This window comes from Schistocerca serialis, chromosome 2, assembly GCF_023864345.2.
Source record: "Schistocerca serialis cubense isolate TAMUIC-IGC-003099 chromosome 2, iqSchSeri2.2, whole genome shotgun sequence".
Taxonomy (NCBI): Eukaryota; Metazoa; Arthropoda; class Insecta; order Orthoptera; family Acrididae; genus Schistocerca; species Schistocerca serialis.
The window spans coordinates 304,213,533-304,228,173 of NC_064639.1; the positions used below are offsets into that span (position 1 = coordinate 304,213,533).

The 14,641-nt window shown below is 41.8% G+C and overlaps 1 protein-coding gene across 1 annotated transcript in view; it reads left to right on the plus strand.

Moving 5' to 3' along the window:
* The first annotated feature begins 400 nt into the window (after nt 1-400).
* LOC126455923 (uncharacterized) overlaps nt 401-14,641 on the plus strand; it is a 151,913-nt gene continuing 137,672 nt past the window's right edge. The window contains exon 1 of the mRNA XM_050091681.1: nt 401-957. Coding sequence (XP_049947638.1) covers nt 927-957 — 31 coding nt within the window. The 5' untranslated portion in view covers nt 401-926. The remainder of the gene's footprint in view (nt 958-14,641) is intronic.

Consider the following 14,641-nt stretch of genomic DNA (forward strand, 5'->3'; position numbering starts at 1 on the left):
CGCGACCGTGGCTGTCGAAATACCTCTGCGCGCGCGCGACTCAACTTCTGCGCTTCTTTGTGACGTGGTCGCAACGGAATGACGTTCAACGAGCTCCATAGGCTGTGAAAAAAAGGAAAGAAAGACAAACCAGTACTGTCTGTAGTGTTTCGAGGACCCGCTTTCTGTTCGTCGACTGCGGGCAATGTGTGCCGACAGGCGTCGATAGTGCTACGCCGTCACGTCGCTGCAGTGTCCACGCAGTTGTGAAACCTACCGATTCAGTTCTGGCAGCTTTAGTGACTAGTGGATATTCCCGTGAGAATCGTCCCGCGCCGTGACGTCGCAGCGCCTCTGCCGATGCTACACTTGGCGGGGAACGCGCAAAGTCGACGCCCGTCATTAAGCGCAGCAGTTCGCAGTTAGCGGAGGCCCGCTAACCTGCGTAACGGCACCGCCGCATTCTTTCGGAGCGTTGGCGGCCAGCAGTAGCAGTGGATGTGTATCCGGCGCCTCTTCGCCGAATCCGAACGCGTCGGCGACGACCCGGCGAGGAAAACGGAGCGGACGATGACGCGCCGAGTGACAGTGGGTAGGGAGCGTTGCGACACCTGTTCGACGCACTGCGCGTGCGCGCGCCGCGTGTGCCATCTTTGAAGTCGACGTTCCTTGACCGACGCCAGCTGTTCGTGCGCAATTAGCAGCGGATTCTTTGTGGGGATGGATTGCGTGCGGCGTTTTGGCTGCAGTGTTTGTGTTCGTGTGTTCCTCAGCGGAATTAATGCGTAATGAAGTGAGATGCCTCGCGTGAGGATGTTTAGAAGTGGTAGTTAAAGCTCGTAGTGATACTTTTAGTGTTAAGTTAAAATAGAGTGTTTCGAAGTGAAGTGCGTCTGGGAGACCTGCCACCAGGATATCGTCTTTGGAACGACTCTTCGGAATGCACGATGACAATGGCGCTGCTTCGAACACAACGTGGTACGTACGCTGCTGAAGTTTGCAGTCTGTCTTCTCTCTTCCCGGGAGGGGACTATTTAGGTCAAGCCGGTTAGCGACACATGCTTCAAGCGCAACTGGGTCACTCCGCGAGACTAAGCGCCCGCTTGGTTAAGGGGGAGGGGGGGGGGGAGCTAGGGAAGCAATGGATACCTTATCGAGTACCTGGATGCACGTTTTATAGTGCTCACCCGCCCGTATCAGAGCCCAAGCACAATCGCTTGGCTTAATCGTCTGTGTGCACAGTCAAGGTTCCGATAATGTGCTCGTGTTTCATGCCAGAGCATTGTGTGTGATACTGTTCCCGGCGACCACTTCAAACTGAGGACTCACTTAGTCCGCACCCGTTTTTAAAACACCCATTAATAATTCAGAATGTCATTTCTTGGTCGTGAGTGAAATGTTTTATTCATTTCTCCGGTTCCGGTTAGGTAAATATGCTTTTACGTGTAAGGTGCGCTTACTTATATAACCGACGTGTTCGTGCAGCGTGAAGCGCAATGTAATACGCACTCCAACTCTTAACAGATTTGCTATTGAGACACTGAAATGTTACTTTAGTTTCAGGCGACATTCCTGTGGGAACGGCGTAAACTTCAAGCCGGAGATTCCAGTTCAGTGTGACGTAGCAAACTGTCAACCAAGGTGTTAAAGGAGAACAATTATAGACAACCTTTCTGATGATTTTTTTCATATTTGTTGCGGAAATAAAGTTTGCAGAGGAAGGAGGAAGTAAACAAGAGACTTACAGACAACTAGCTTTGTTTGTAAACAGAGCGCAGTGTTTGTATAGAACTACTTCGGGGAATAGAGAAATCATTTTTGAGGATACGACCGAACTGTTCATCCAACGAAACGATCGAAGCATCATCGCTTAAGAAGCCGTTCTAAATCTTCTTGTTGAAGCGTGACTGGAAGCTTTGAGAGTCGCATTTTGATTTTGTGTGAATACTGTTCAATGACAGCCACGATGAAAGAACAAACGACTTGAAAGATACTGAAAACTTCAAGCACTCGGAATGAAAGTTTGGTAGTTAAATAAGTCACAAGAAGCTTTATGCAAATTATTCAATTTGTTATGTACTGCATAAATGGAAAGTTCTGTAGCATATATTTGCATTGAGAAATCTACATTGATCATGTTAATTTCTATCTTCGATTACTTGCGATCGAATTGTTTACGCTACAACTTTTTTTTACAAAAATCTAAAAAATGCATATTTTTATCCTTAATTTTCAGAGAATGTCTTGGTACCACAATACGAATTATGGTAAATACATAAAACAGAAACTTATACGAAGCATGCTGTTTCGAAGTCCAACCTTGACATTCAATACAGTAATTATCATAACAAATCGGGATTGTAATAATATCGGAAGCTTACACGTTTCCCCAACTGTTAGTGAAATTCGCGTGTAAAGAGAGCTACAATCTTCTGTCATAAAAGATAGCACTAAAAAAACATTTCTGTATTTGAAGTTTATTTCTGCTCTATTTAACAACTTGTAGCGTATCGAACAAATAAATACAGAACGCTATTCATCTTTTGCTGAACATGGTAACAAACATGGATATTTTTATTCTGAATTTTCAGAGAACGGCTGAGTACCAAAACTTGAGTTACAGCAATTAATAAAATGGTAACGAATACGAAACATGCTACTTCGGTGTCCAACACTGACATTCAGAACAGTAATTATCACCTGCAAATCGGGACTGTAGTATTAATGTAACTTTACACTTTCTTGTAAGTGTTAGTGAAATTGTAGATTTCTCATATGTGTGTTGGCGTGGATGAGTCACAGAAAGAAAGATACTACCAAAAAGTACATTTATATATTTGAAATTTATTTCTGCTCTGTTTAACATCTCCTGCATATCAAACAAATTGATTCTGAACGCTGCGATATACATCTTTTGCTTGACGTGATAAGAGGTGACATTTTCCTTAGAAGTAAAACTCAGGTGTTCACTGTGCGGATACGAATTCTTTGCATTCGTATCTTTCACTCGCTGTTACGTTACAGAGCAACCCATCCTTCTGCTTGCTTTAGAGTACTGACGAAATGAAAAAAGAAGACACTTGCCGTGAATGTAAAAATACAAGGAAGTGAACCCTTTTTTATATATCTCCAGAATAGATCTGACACAACTTATTTTTAATTTGACGTATGGAGAATGTTACTTTTCGGGTGCTTTAGTTGTCGTCTAAAAAACGTCTTCTAGAAAACGATCAGAAACAGACATTAAAAATGTAGTTGAGGCGCATTTTTTTTCTCTCTTTCAAATCCACTGTAGTGTTATCAGTCGACTATACGAAGAACATGCATAGACTTGTGACGACGACTATGAAGACGCGAAATAGTTGACAGACAGACATCTTAGAAAGTATTTCCACTAAAATATGTTGCACTTTTGCCCCAAAACTATCAAGAGTGTTGAACAACTTCCTGTTACAGGTTCTGGACAAATACCTCACTTCGCCCTTATTGTATGTCGAACGGGCGTTTGTGTTTAGTTTTTTTTGTATAGTTGTCAGATTGAGATGAGAGGTTAGGTTGTTCGAATTCATAAAATTTGAACACAAGTTCTTTTTACTTGGGTAAATTCAAATTATATGCCATACGGGCATGCACAATCGTTCGAATACAACAGGTCTTGCAGACTATGAATGTTTTGAGTGGTTTGAAGTGACTGACGTCGCCGTTGGTACGATAGCGCATTTTCTCTCACAATAAACAGCACGCTGCTTGTTATGTAATATACGATTAACAGATTAATTATGCATAAGGAGGTTTGGAATCCCCTTATTGTTTTACTGCTTGAAAAGAATGTACAGCAACGGTCCCTACTTCCGTTTCAAAAGGGAGTATCGTGTGCTTCAGAAGCGTCTACTTTTTGTGCGAGGGTTGCGAACTGATAAATCAGCAGGTAGCTGGCTAGCTACCTACGGCTATACCGAGCAGCCTTTTGTCCGAAAGCGAGGTCGTGGTTTTCCGGCCTGGCCCTGCAATCGCTCTGTGAAGCCAAAGGCAGGGACGGATCCATTGTTCACGCGACTGCGTTTAGGTTTCCACTCCCTTCCTTCCCGTGCTGTGTTACGCTTCACGTCAAGTGAACAGTTCCTCATTCGTAGCTGAGAGGTTGAATCGCAGCGTGAGGAACTTGTCAGATTGTGCATTGCAATTAGAATAATGAAAACGACCGAGAGTTGTTCTTTCATTACCTTAAGGAATCTTGCCCGCTACAGCGTATTTTACCATTACCTCATTACGTTAATAACTAGAGAATTGTATTTTTTGACAGCTTTAACCTACCATCTGACTTACCTAGAAAGCACTTAACTTGTAGCACGCAGTTAGGCACTCTCCGGATCTAGAATTCTGTAACAAACAAATTTCACGTGTATACTATAGCGTTAAGTTCCAAGGATGGGGATAGTAAACCCTCTCAGGACATTCTTATTTATTTACCTTCGTCTATTACCCTACTCCCGATTACCCACGAAACGACCCTTATTTATTTATTTATGCTTTTCGTTTATTACCATACAATCAGCCATAGTGTGACACATTAGTAGCAATTGTTGGTTCTGGTTATTACCGGTGCACAAATTTCAATGTAGTACTGGCAAAAGAAGTATAATTTTTATAAAATTAACCGTTCCTGTAGTGACCGATAAGGAAGTTCATAAATTTAGCTCGGTACATTCAATGTTGTACATACTTTGCAAGGACATTTTTGGCATCCACTAATGCAAGTTTCACTCCGGCAAATTAAACACTGAGTTATCTCTATTTCAAAGGGGGGAAAAAGAAAGAAAAAAAAATGTGGACGCTTATCAGGTTTATGGAAAACTTGTTCGTGAAAGTTGTATCTCCCGTTTCTTGTTACTCTCTTAGGGGAGGGAGGAATAATTCCGTAGTTTCCTGCAGGTGCGCGCATCACTGTGATTGTATAGACAAACGAAAGTAGAATAATAAGCTTCTCATAGGGCTGGTATGGCGATTCTTATGGCACGCCGTAGTTTTCTAAGTAATTTACGAGATACCATGTAGTTTTGCGATTTTATTATATCTGTAAACAAACAACACACCGTCCGAAAAGGTCATGAAGGCCCTTAATTGGTATCACGAGGACTGAGTGCACTTTGTTTGCCAACAGCACTTGGCGGACTCGGACGGTGACCCATCAAAGTGCTAGTCAGGCCCGACCGCGCTTACATTCACTGATCTCACAGCAACCAGTGTTACTGCTGTAGTGTTGTACCAAAATTGACTCTCGCTGTGAACCTAAGCCATGTTTTAAGGTTAAGTTATTACTGTGTGTGCGAGAAATTTAAGCACATAGCTCAAGGCAGATGACGAATGTGGTGTGTGTGTGTGTGTGTGTGTGTGTGTGTGTGTGTGTGAAAGAGAGAGAGAGATGGAGGTACAGCTAGAGTAGAGAGAGCATTGTTAGACTGAATGCACGGCTGGAACAGTAGCTGGCAGTGTCCCAGTCTTCTTCTTCTTGTGCGTGTGTAGAACTTGGCTTCGTTTTTGAGTGCAGGGAGCAGTGAGATCATAGGCGTATTCAGCGACCGTGGGTGGTAGGAATGTGCAGTTGCGATAAAATTTTACGTGGGAATTAAATTCGTTTTGTTTACGTGGCGCCTTTGCTTTAAACGCAATGATCTGCAATATATAAATATGTAGGACCACTATTATATATGCCTGGACGTTTCAGTAATTTTCAAAGAAATATTCTTCAACGTAAGACCTTAGAGTTTCTGCGCCAGCACAAGTTTATTTGCGAGACGTCGGTTTTGTTATGTTACTCTGTTTTTGTAATCCACAAATTACAGCAGTGTTCTGTCCTATCAAGTTACTTTATTACCCGCCCCTTCCATGCTCTCCCCTCTGTTTCCTTTTTCTGTCGCATTACTTTGCTTTTAGATAGTGTCCGATTTTACTATGAACGTTCAGATGAGTACCACGTTCTCCGCGTTAAACCGTTAGTATGAGTGGTAAAGACGATTTCGCCTCAGTAAAACGCAGGACTGATATTTACATGCCGCGGTTATGGCAGCCCGTGTGAAAGAATGATTCAGTTGTTGATACCTTCTCTCACAGTCGCGCTTGAAGCACGACGTTCCAGCTTGGACAGCTAAACGCTTGAGCGAGTCTGGTTTGGTATCTGACTCCGCTGCGAGAGTACTTCATTTACTTTTCGTTCTGTCGACATGCCTCTGACGTTTTATTGGTTCTACTAGCACAGGCAGCACACATGATGTCCATTATCTCGGTCCGTTGAATTGTTGCTAACGATCGCATGAATTCATCGTAAATGATTTGTCCGTTTGCTAGCTCACCATTAGTTTTAAGTTGATTTAGCTGAATGTGCCGTAGATCGTTCTACGATACCTTTCGAATTGATGTGGAACGAATTAGTTTGCAGGCTATGTACACGTTATTGTTTTTACGGCCGAAACTCACTGCTTGTAGCGTAGGCCCACTAAATAGCACGTGGCTTACATCAAATAGAAATAAACAAATCAGTATTCATAATTACTCATGTTAAAAATGAGATACAAGTTCAGCAGCAAATTAAACGTGGTTTTCTATTGCACTCTACTTGTTACCAGTGTTTCGTAATATATTCGTCTTTGGAATAAAAGGAGTTGTCCAGAAATAAATGATTTCAGGTTGAATCTAAAATTGGCTTTGCTGCTTGTTGTACATTCTCTGTTACCGGGCTAGTAATGAAATGGCTTTGTGGCGATATCTTGATTTGATTTATGAGTCCACGACAGCTTTTGAAACGAATAACGAAGGTAATTTTTTCTTCCGGTATTGTAGCTATGAGCGTTAGTGTTGTTCTCAAATGGAGATGTACTCTTTATGACGTATTCGATTAGCTAATATGTTATATATTTTGAAGATATTCCAAAAATTTGAAACATTCTACTGTAGTCGCTCATTCTTGTTGATGTACATTGATATGGTGCGTGTTTTTATATTTGTCGTAGAGAATTAAATATAGGTCTACTTTGTTTCATAAATATAATAAGTTTTTTGTGATGAACCAATTGCATGTTAATGTCTATTTCGAGAACATCGTTGTAGTGCCTCGTTGATTCCAGTTGTCACAAGGGCGAACGTCATCCTTTATTATCTTTGGCCAATAAGTATAGTTTTAAACTAGAACTTCTTGAGTTCTGTGATTAAAGAAGAAATTCATTTAGTATTCCCATAAATAGGCACAGCTTCATCTAGTATACACTGGAGCATATTTTTTCAACGGAACTAGAATTGAAATAGTTTCTTGAAAGGAGGAAAGTAGTAATTTTTAGGGCTCCTTTCTTCTCGGTTAACGTATGTCGATAATTGTTCCACCAGTTTGTAGCTGTAAAGATGGAAGCAGGAAACGATATTCGAACATGTGCCAAAAGGTGGTTACGAAAAACCTGCATCACGTGCAATAGACTGGGAGTCAATTCATATTGTCTCAGAACCGTGGAATCTCATGTCTCGTGTCTCCAGACATGATAATAATTAGAATATAAATCTCATTTTTATAATCCTTGACAGGGATGCGTAGCGCATATATAAATTGTTTCCTCGCCTGGCATTATGACAGCGAATTTCGCAGCCCACGCTAAATTCACTCTTGTTATTAATCACGAATGGCACTAGCGAGATTTCTGAAAGATGTTACTAACTTTACATATTCTTACTGCACGCTTCTGTGAAATAGATGTTTTTTTTCATTATTCGCTGCATTGTAACAGCGTCAATACAAAAAATTCGAGGCTCGATTAATAGAAAAATAGAGAAGAGTTAAAATAGTAGTTTTAGTACTTCAGGTGTCGTACAGTCTGTCACCAGCTTGAATGCAATGCACAGAACGTTCTTATAACCGTGTGAAAATGTCAGAAAAGTAGTCCCCTCGCATTTCCTCGACTCGTCTTGAATTCCGGTTCTGTCGCCAAAACGTTGACCCTTCAAGTGAATTTCGGCACTTTGTTGTTTTATGATAGGTTCACATTTGATAACATCAAGTTTCGTCACTCGTCATGATTTTTTAAGCCTTCCACTCATTTTTTTTTTATCAGCAATCAAACTTCGCACACACATCTCTCTTCTTCAAAACATCGTGGAGAATGTCTTAAACTCTTGATTTAGAGATGTTGCTGCATTGCGATTTGTGAACAATAACGTTAACACACTACAATCGCACGTCAACTACTCAACACTGCCTGCTCACAACTGACTGATCGAATGAATATCTCCTTTTACATTCCTTAGTTTAAGCTGCCACCGTAGTTATTGCGTGACGTCACCATGAATAAAATCAATCTCGGAACTTGTTGGACGAACGGTGTACGGCGACCGGCAAGCCGAACGAATGTACAGAGAAACATTCCGCAAAACAGGCGACATCCTTAGTTTATACATAATACTGATGGCTGAAGTGTGTGACTCAATTAAATTGCTTGAAAAATACAGCAACCAGCTGCTTTATTTATGCTAAGATGCGTTTCGGATTTTCGCTTATGTTAAGCTGATGTCTTACTGTTATGACTTCAGCTTTATTAAGTTTTCGCGGACTGCATCTTGAACGCAACAGCAACCACGTGTAAAATAACAATTTCTTTGTCAACCACTTTTATCGAATGTATAGTCAGAACTTCGTACTGTAGCTGATGGGGTTATTTTACACAGACCACTTGTACCACTGCATGCATTCGACGTTAATTTATTGATGATGAAGATGTAATTGTATTATTCCAGTTACAGGCGGGTGAAAACCCATATCGTGTTTTCACATATATATGTATTGGAAGTGGATGGTACCTCTATTTCTTCAGTTAATTTTAGGAGACATCCCAGTTCGAAGAAGTTAAGAGTGATAATGTTGGTTCTTGTGGGAAACCGTCACTGTTTATTGATAAAATTTGTTCCACTCAATGGAACACTACCCCCTCAAATTGCGCCGTGAGAAGAATTGTTGGCAGTATATCATTGGCCAGCACCCACATGGTCTGAACACGGCAGCGTCGCGTGCCGTTACTTTCTGTCCACGAAAATAATACGCCGCCGTTTCAGTGTGTTTGTGCGTGTGCGTTGAAGCTATTGATACCGGCTTTGACCGATTATGTGATGATGTGCGCAAACAGAAATAGGTCGTAATACTGACAATATTCATTTTGCTTCTGTATTATTTTTTATGTTAATTTGTGGCGGCATTGATATGTGGTGTAGCTCGAGGTCTAGGTTAAGCCCCTTTTACACGATAGTCTTTCTTGTCTCAACTGACTACTCGAGACAAGTGCAGCGCCCCTGGCGTTTTATTCCCTCGCTGAGTGTCGTCTGTTTCGAGTGGTCATTTTCGTTAACACGCCAGAGTGTTGTGAGAGCTGTCTGCTGTGCAGTTTGCCAAGTGAAGTTATGAGGGAATACGAAAAAAATATAAATATAGTGGTCAAATACTGGAACAAGCAAAGATAATAGAGTTGATCATTGTCACAGAAGAATTCATGATGGAAGTTCCTGTCAACGGTCGGGCGGTAAATTCTTTACACTCCTGAGAACAGAAATGATAGTAAGAGTGTCATCCCAACATTTCAGAACATACAGTTACATATTTATTTACTAGAGAAAATATAAATTTGCAAAGTGCAAATACATCAAGCAGTATCCAGAACTCATTAAGTAGCTCTTTTTGCTTTATCTTTTCTATCTTGCTAACTCCCAAGCCTCCACATGTCACTCAGATCGCAACCAAACGTTGTGTGTCGTTAGAGAATCAACCAAAACACCGATTTAGTTCGTGCTGTGTGCTGTCGGCCAGTAGAACTAGTTCGAAACCCAGTGATGGAGATTTTTATTTTTTTAACAGTTTACGCGTGAAATTGTTAAATGGGAGAACATTTTTCTGATTTGTAAAAGGACGTTTCGGAGTTTTTAGTAATGTTCTTATGACAGTCTGCTTTCGCTTTTTTAACTGAAAATAGCAAACCTACGGTGTACATTTCTATAGGTAACACTACACCTATCTATACAAATGCAGTCTATAGATTTGCTACTTTTAGCTAACGAAGCGAAAGTAGACTGGCATGAGAACATTGCTACAAACTCTGACACGTTCTTTTACATGTCAGAGAAACGTTCTCTCACACAACAACAATTTCACGCGTAAATTGTTAAAAAGTAATCACCTTCGTTAGGTTTCGAACTCGGGACCTTTACTACGACAATCTGATGCTCTACCTGCCGGCCGAAGTGGCCGCGCGGTTCTGGCGCTGCAGTTTGGAACCGCGAGACCGCTACGGTCGCAGGTTCGAATCCTGCCTCGGGCATGGATGTGTGTCGTGTCCTTAGGTTAGTTAGGTTTAACTAGTTCTAAGTTCTAGGGGACTAATGACCTCAGCAGTTGAGTCCCATAGTGCTCAGAGCCATTTGAACCATTTTGATGCTCTACCAATCTTTTTCTGTCAGGTTCGTTTATTTGTCACCACAGATTACAATATAATACCACATATTAGAAAACTTTTAATAGTGCAAAACATACATATAAATTGTATCGTGGCCAAAATAAAAATAATTACAGTATTAATATAATTCATTCCTATATTACTCATGTTGTCTCTATGAATAATCATAATCGTCTCATGGCACCTAAAGGCTTCGAGCTCCACCTTGCGTTGACCGTCGCCCAGGTGAATATTCAATACCGTGAAGGAGACTCTTTCAGGGTTATTGTGCGGTTCGGTCCCCAGTTGACCCCGACCCCCCCCCCCCCCCCCCCTCTCCCGGGAACGTTCCCCACCAGAGTGTAACTCCTATGTTTGCGTGGTAGAGTAACGGAGGTGTACGCGTACTGGTTACCGCAGCAATCGCCTACATAGTGTAGCTGAGGCGGAATGAGGGGAACCAGCCCACATTCGCCGAGGCAGATGGGAAACCGCCTAAAAATCATCCACTGACTGGCCGGCTCACCGGACCTCGACACAAGTCCGCCGGGCGGATTCGTACCAGGGAATAGGCGCTCCTTCCCAGTCCGGAAAGCCGTGCGTTAGACCGAACGGCTAACCGGGCGGGAATTTCCGGTGTTATTTTTAATTATCGACACACAACGTTTGATATCCATCTGAGTGTCTGACACCTGGAGACGTAAGAGCCATATAACATCGAAAATTATTTTTCTCGCCATATAACTCCGACATTGTCACGGTTGAAAAAATTTTCACAATAACACTGTATATATTTAATTTCTTATTTGTGCACAGTGTGAGCATTTTCTCTGGAATATTTGAATACCTTTTTGGTTCCAGATATTTCGTCTTATCTTGTAAGAGAACAGTGGTAGGAAAAAATGTCAGGACTTCGTGTAAGTTTTCAAAGTGTCACGAAAACAAAGCAAACAACCCATAAGGATGAAGGAGACACAAAGTACGAAATCCATTTCGATAGTAGAGTGAACCTGTCCCGTATAGATTAACTTTCGATTTTAGCAGGCGCCGCCAAAGTCGCTTGTTGCTGCGCCTGCGTAGTATACCCTGAAATTTAGAACGCCACTCTCGGCACAATCTATTTCTATAGATCACCGACTTGTAGATACACTCGCGCCTTTGTTGGCTGCTGATTTACATGAAGACACAAAAGGTTCCCGCAGTGTGAGTAGTCGATTTTGGCCAGAAAGCCCCTCGCGAAAAACGAGCGGTTGGTTGAAAGGTCATAGTGCGGGTGATGGTCAACGAAGACAACAAAGGAGCTGTCATCTGAATGACGGTATTTCTTTTTAAAGGTAAAGCTGTCGTGAACCCGAAAGTCTGCTTAGACGCTACAGTCATTTACAAGACGTGATCCAGTGGTAGGTAGTTATCAGTTTCCTTGTTCCGACTTTTGAAGTGGCAGACCCAGACAGTTGTTGAGGAACGTACAATCTAATTAAGGTGGACTCCGAACTACTCTGCAACTCTGCGTACGGATCCGCAGAATGGAACTTCACGAACGAGCCATCTGCTTTGGTGCATATTTCAAAACTGCTAGATTTCGACGAGTTGTTTACGCACTCGATATTGATAACGTCATGAAGAAAGCAAGCTGGTACGTCTGTAGGTTTAGTGCTCCCCTTTTCCAGGAAAGGACAAAGAAATGCGATATCGAACCCAGGACGTCCGCGTCAGGAGCCAGCGACGCATACCGCTTTAGATGACAGGGGTGAAAACAGGAAGACGGGAAGTGCGCGCATTGTGTGATACTGCAGCAGATAATTCGTATTGGTGGCACAGGAACGTGGGTCGGTGCGCGCGCCGGCCGCCGGCAGAAAATAAACGCAGCCAGAGAGGCACGCGGTTGCGCGGCGGTCCGGCCGTGAACTCTGGCGTCGGCTGTGGCGAGCGAACGCTTTGTTCCGCGGCGTGGCGGGCGCTGCGCTGGCCGCCCATTTCATTGCGTACAGCTGCAGCTACACACCTCCGCACGTGCACAGCGCTTTCGAGAACGTGCAAACCGTTGTCCTAATTCTTCACCATTCCCTTTGCACACGGACTGGTCACTGTCCGTACACTTAAGATTACAAGTTAACATACACACTTCTTTCTTTTATTTAATTCACCACTCCACTTCAACTTTTTTTTACGGCAGTATCACACTCCCCACCCCACACCCCATTTTACATATGACGACGATTAAAAATTGTTTTAAATTTCTAAAGTTCTTAAGAATGAAACATTTTTTTGAAGGCAACTGTCAGCAGTTGTTAAGTAATTTATGAAATGCATTACATGCGTCTGTCTGCCCCGTTTATCATCACTACCTACTAACAAGGGAACCTCCCCATCGCACCCCCCCCCCCCCCCCCTCAGATTTAGTTATAAGTTGGCATAGGTGATAGGCCTTGAAAAACTGAACACAGATCAATCGAGAAAACAGGAAGAAGTTGTGTGGAACTATGAAAAAATAAGCAAAATATACAAACTGAGTAGTCCATGCGCAAGATAGGCAACATCAAGGAGAGTGTGAGCTCAGGAGCGCCGTGGTCCCGTGGTTAGCGTTTGTATATTTTGCTTATTTTTTTCATAGTTCCACACAACTTCTTCCTGTTTTCTCGACTGATCTGTGTTCAGTTTTTCAAGGCCTATCCACTGTGCCAACTTATAACTAAATCTGAGGGGGGTGCGATGGGGAGGTTCCCTTGTAAGGTTGATAATCATCATCACAGCGTACAAGTTCGTATATTATTTAGGGCTATATTATTTACGTATCATATGGCATGCAGTATGGTAATGTTACTAACGAAGCCCCGTCAATGCTGTTCAAAATCGCAAGAACTTAAGAGGTAAAAGGGGCGTGTCATACTATACCATCTCTTCGTCTTTGATGCCTGTTTGTTCTTGTGATATTAAACATTTTTGTATTAATACTAGTATGACGTGATATGATACGTAAATAATGTATGGCATGACACGTTAATAATGTATGAACTTTTGTACTACGATGACGATTAATAACTGAAACTGGAAATGATGATACATATTTGACACGGATACTGCTGACTGTCATACAAAAAATGGCTCTGAGTACTATGGGACTTAACATCGATGGTCATCAGTCCCCTAGAAATTAGAACTACTTAAACCTCACTAAGCTAAGGACATCACACAGCACCCAGTCATCACGAGGCAGAGAAAATCCCTGACCCAGCCGGGAATCGAACCCGGGAACGCGGGTACGGGAAGCGAGAACGCTACCGCACGACCTCGAGCTGCGGACGGCTGTCATACAGTTTATAAAAAATTGGAATTTTTTTAACTTTTTGAGTACCAACAGTAGTTAAAAAATAATTGAATTTTTTTATCAGAATTGACCTTTATCATCAAAGCAACCAACAAATACAAGAATACAAGTAAGCAATCATTAACATTAAGAATGCGGTTACACTTTGGAATATAATTTTAAAATCTTTCAGAGTATTAACATTTATCATCATACGAGGTAACGAATGCATCGCGATATTGGCAAAAAGTAAACAGTCAATTGTTTTAAAATTGTGTTTGGCTTTAGAGCAATTGGAGTATAAAGTTTTCAATCACTTATCATTTCATGGGATATATTTGAAAGCAATTTCGCGTATTTCCTTGACTGAGTTCCACACCTCGAAACTTCCGTGAACTCGTAATGCCTAAAACTAATTGTAGTCCTAAATAACAAGGAAAAATAGGTACGAAATAAATTTATATAAAAAGTCCGTAGTGTTGCAGTTTCATTTGCAAATCACTCATAACAGCAGATCTACAAACTCAAATTTATGTTAACAGTAACTTCATCTCATTATGACAAATTACAAAAACACGTCACATTCTCCTACAGTCGCATAGCACAATCTCCGCTCCGACTGTTTCTTTTAACGCTGTAAGAGACAGCGACACTGAAACTACATTTGCAGAAGTACCTCACTGTACCACCAGATGTCTCCGTGTTGCAATAGCATAGATGGTTTCATAAGTAAGGCACTAGTACTTTAAAATAAAAACGCTCAGAGGTGTGAAACATCGTGTCACTATTAAATCTGTGGAACTAGATATTCCTATTGCGAGTATAGACATGTAGGAACGGACAAAGAAAGGATTTCAGTCCCTCTACTATTACGTTCACTATTGTTGACAACGCAACTCGA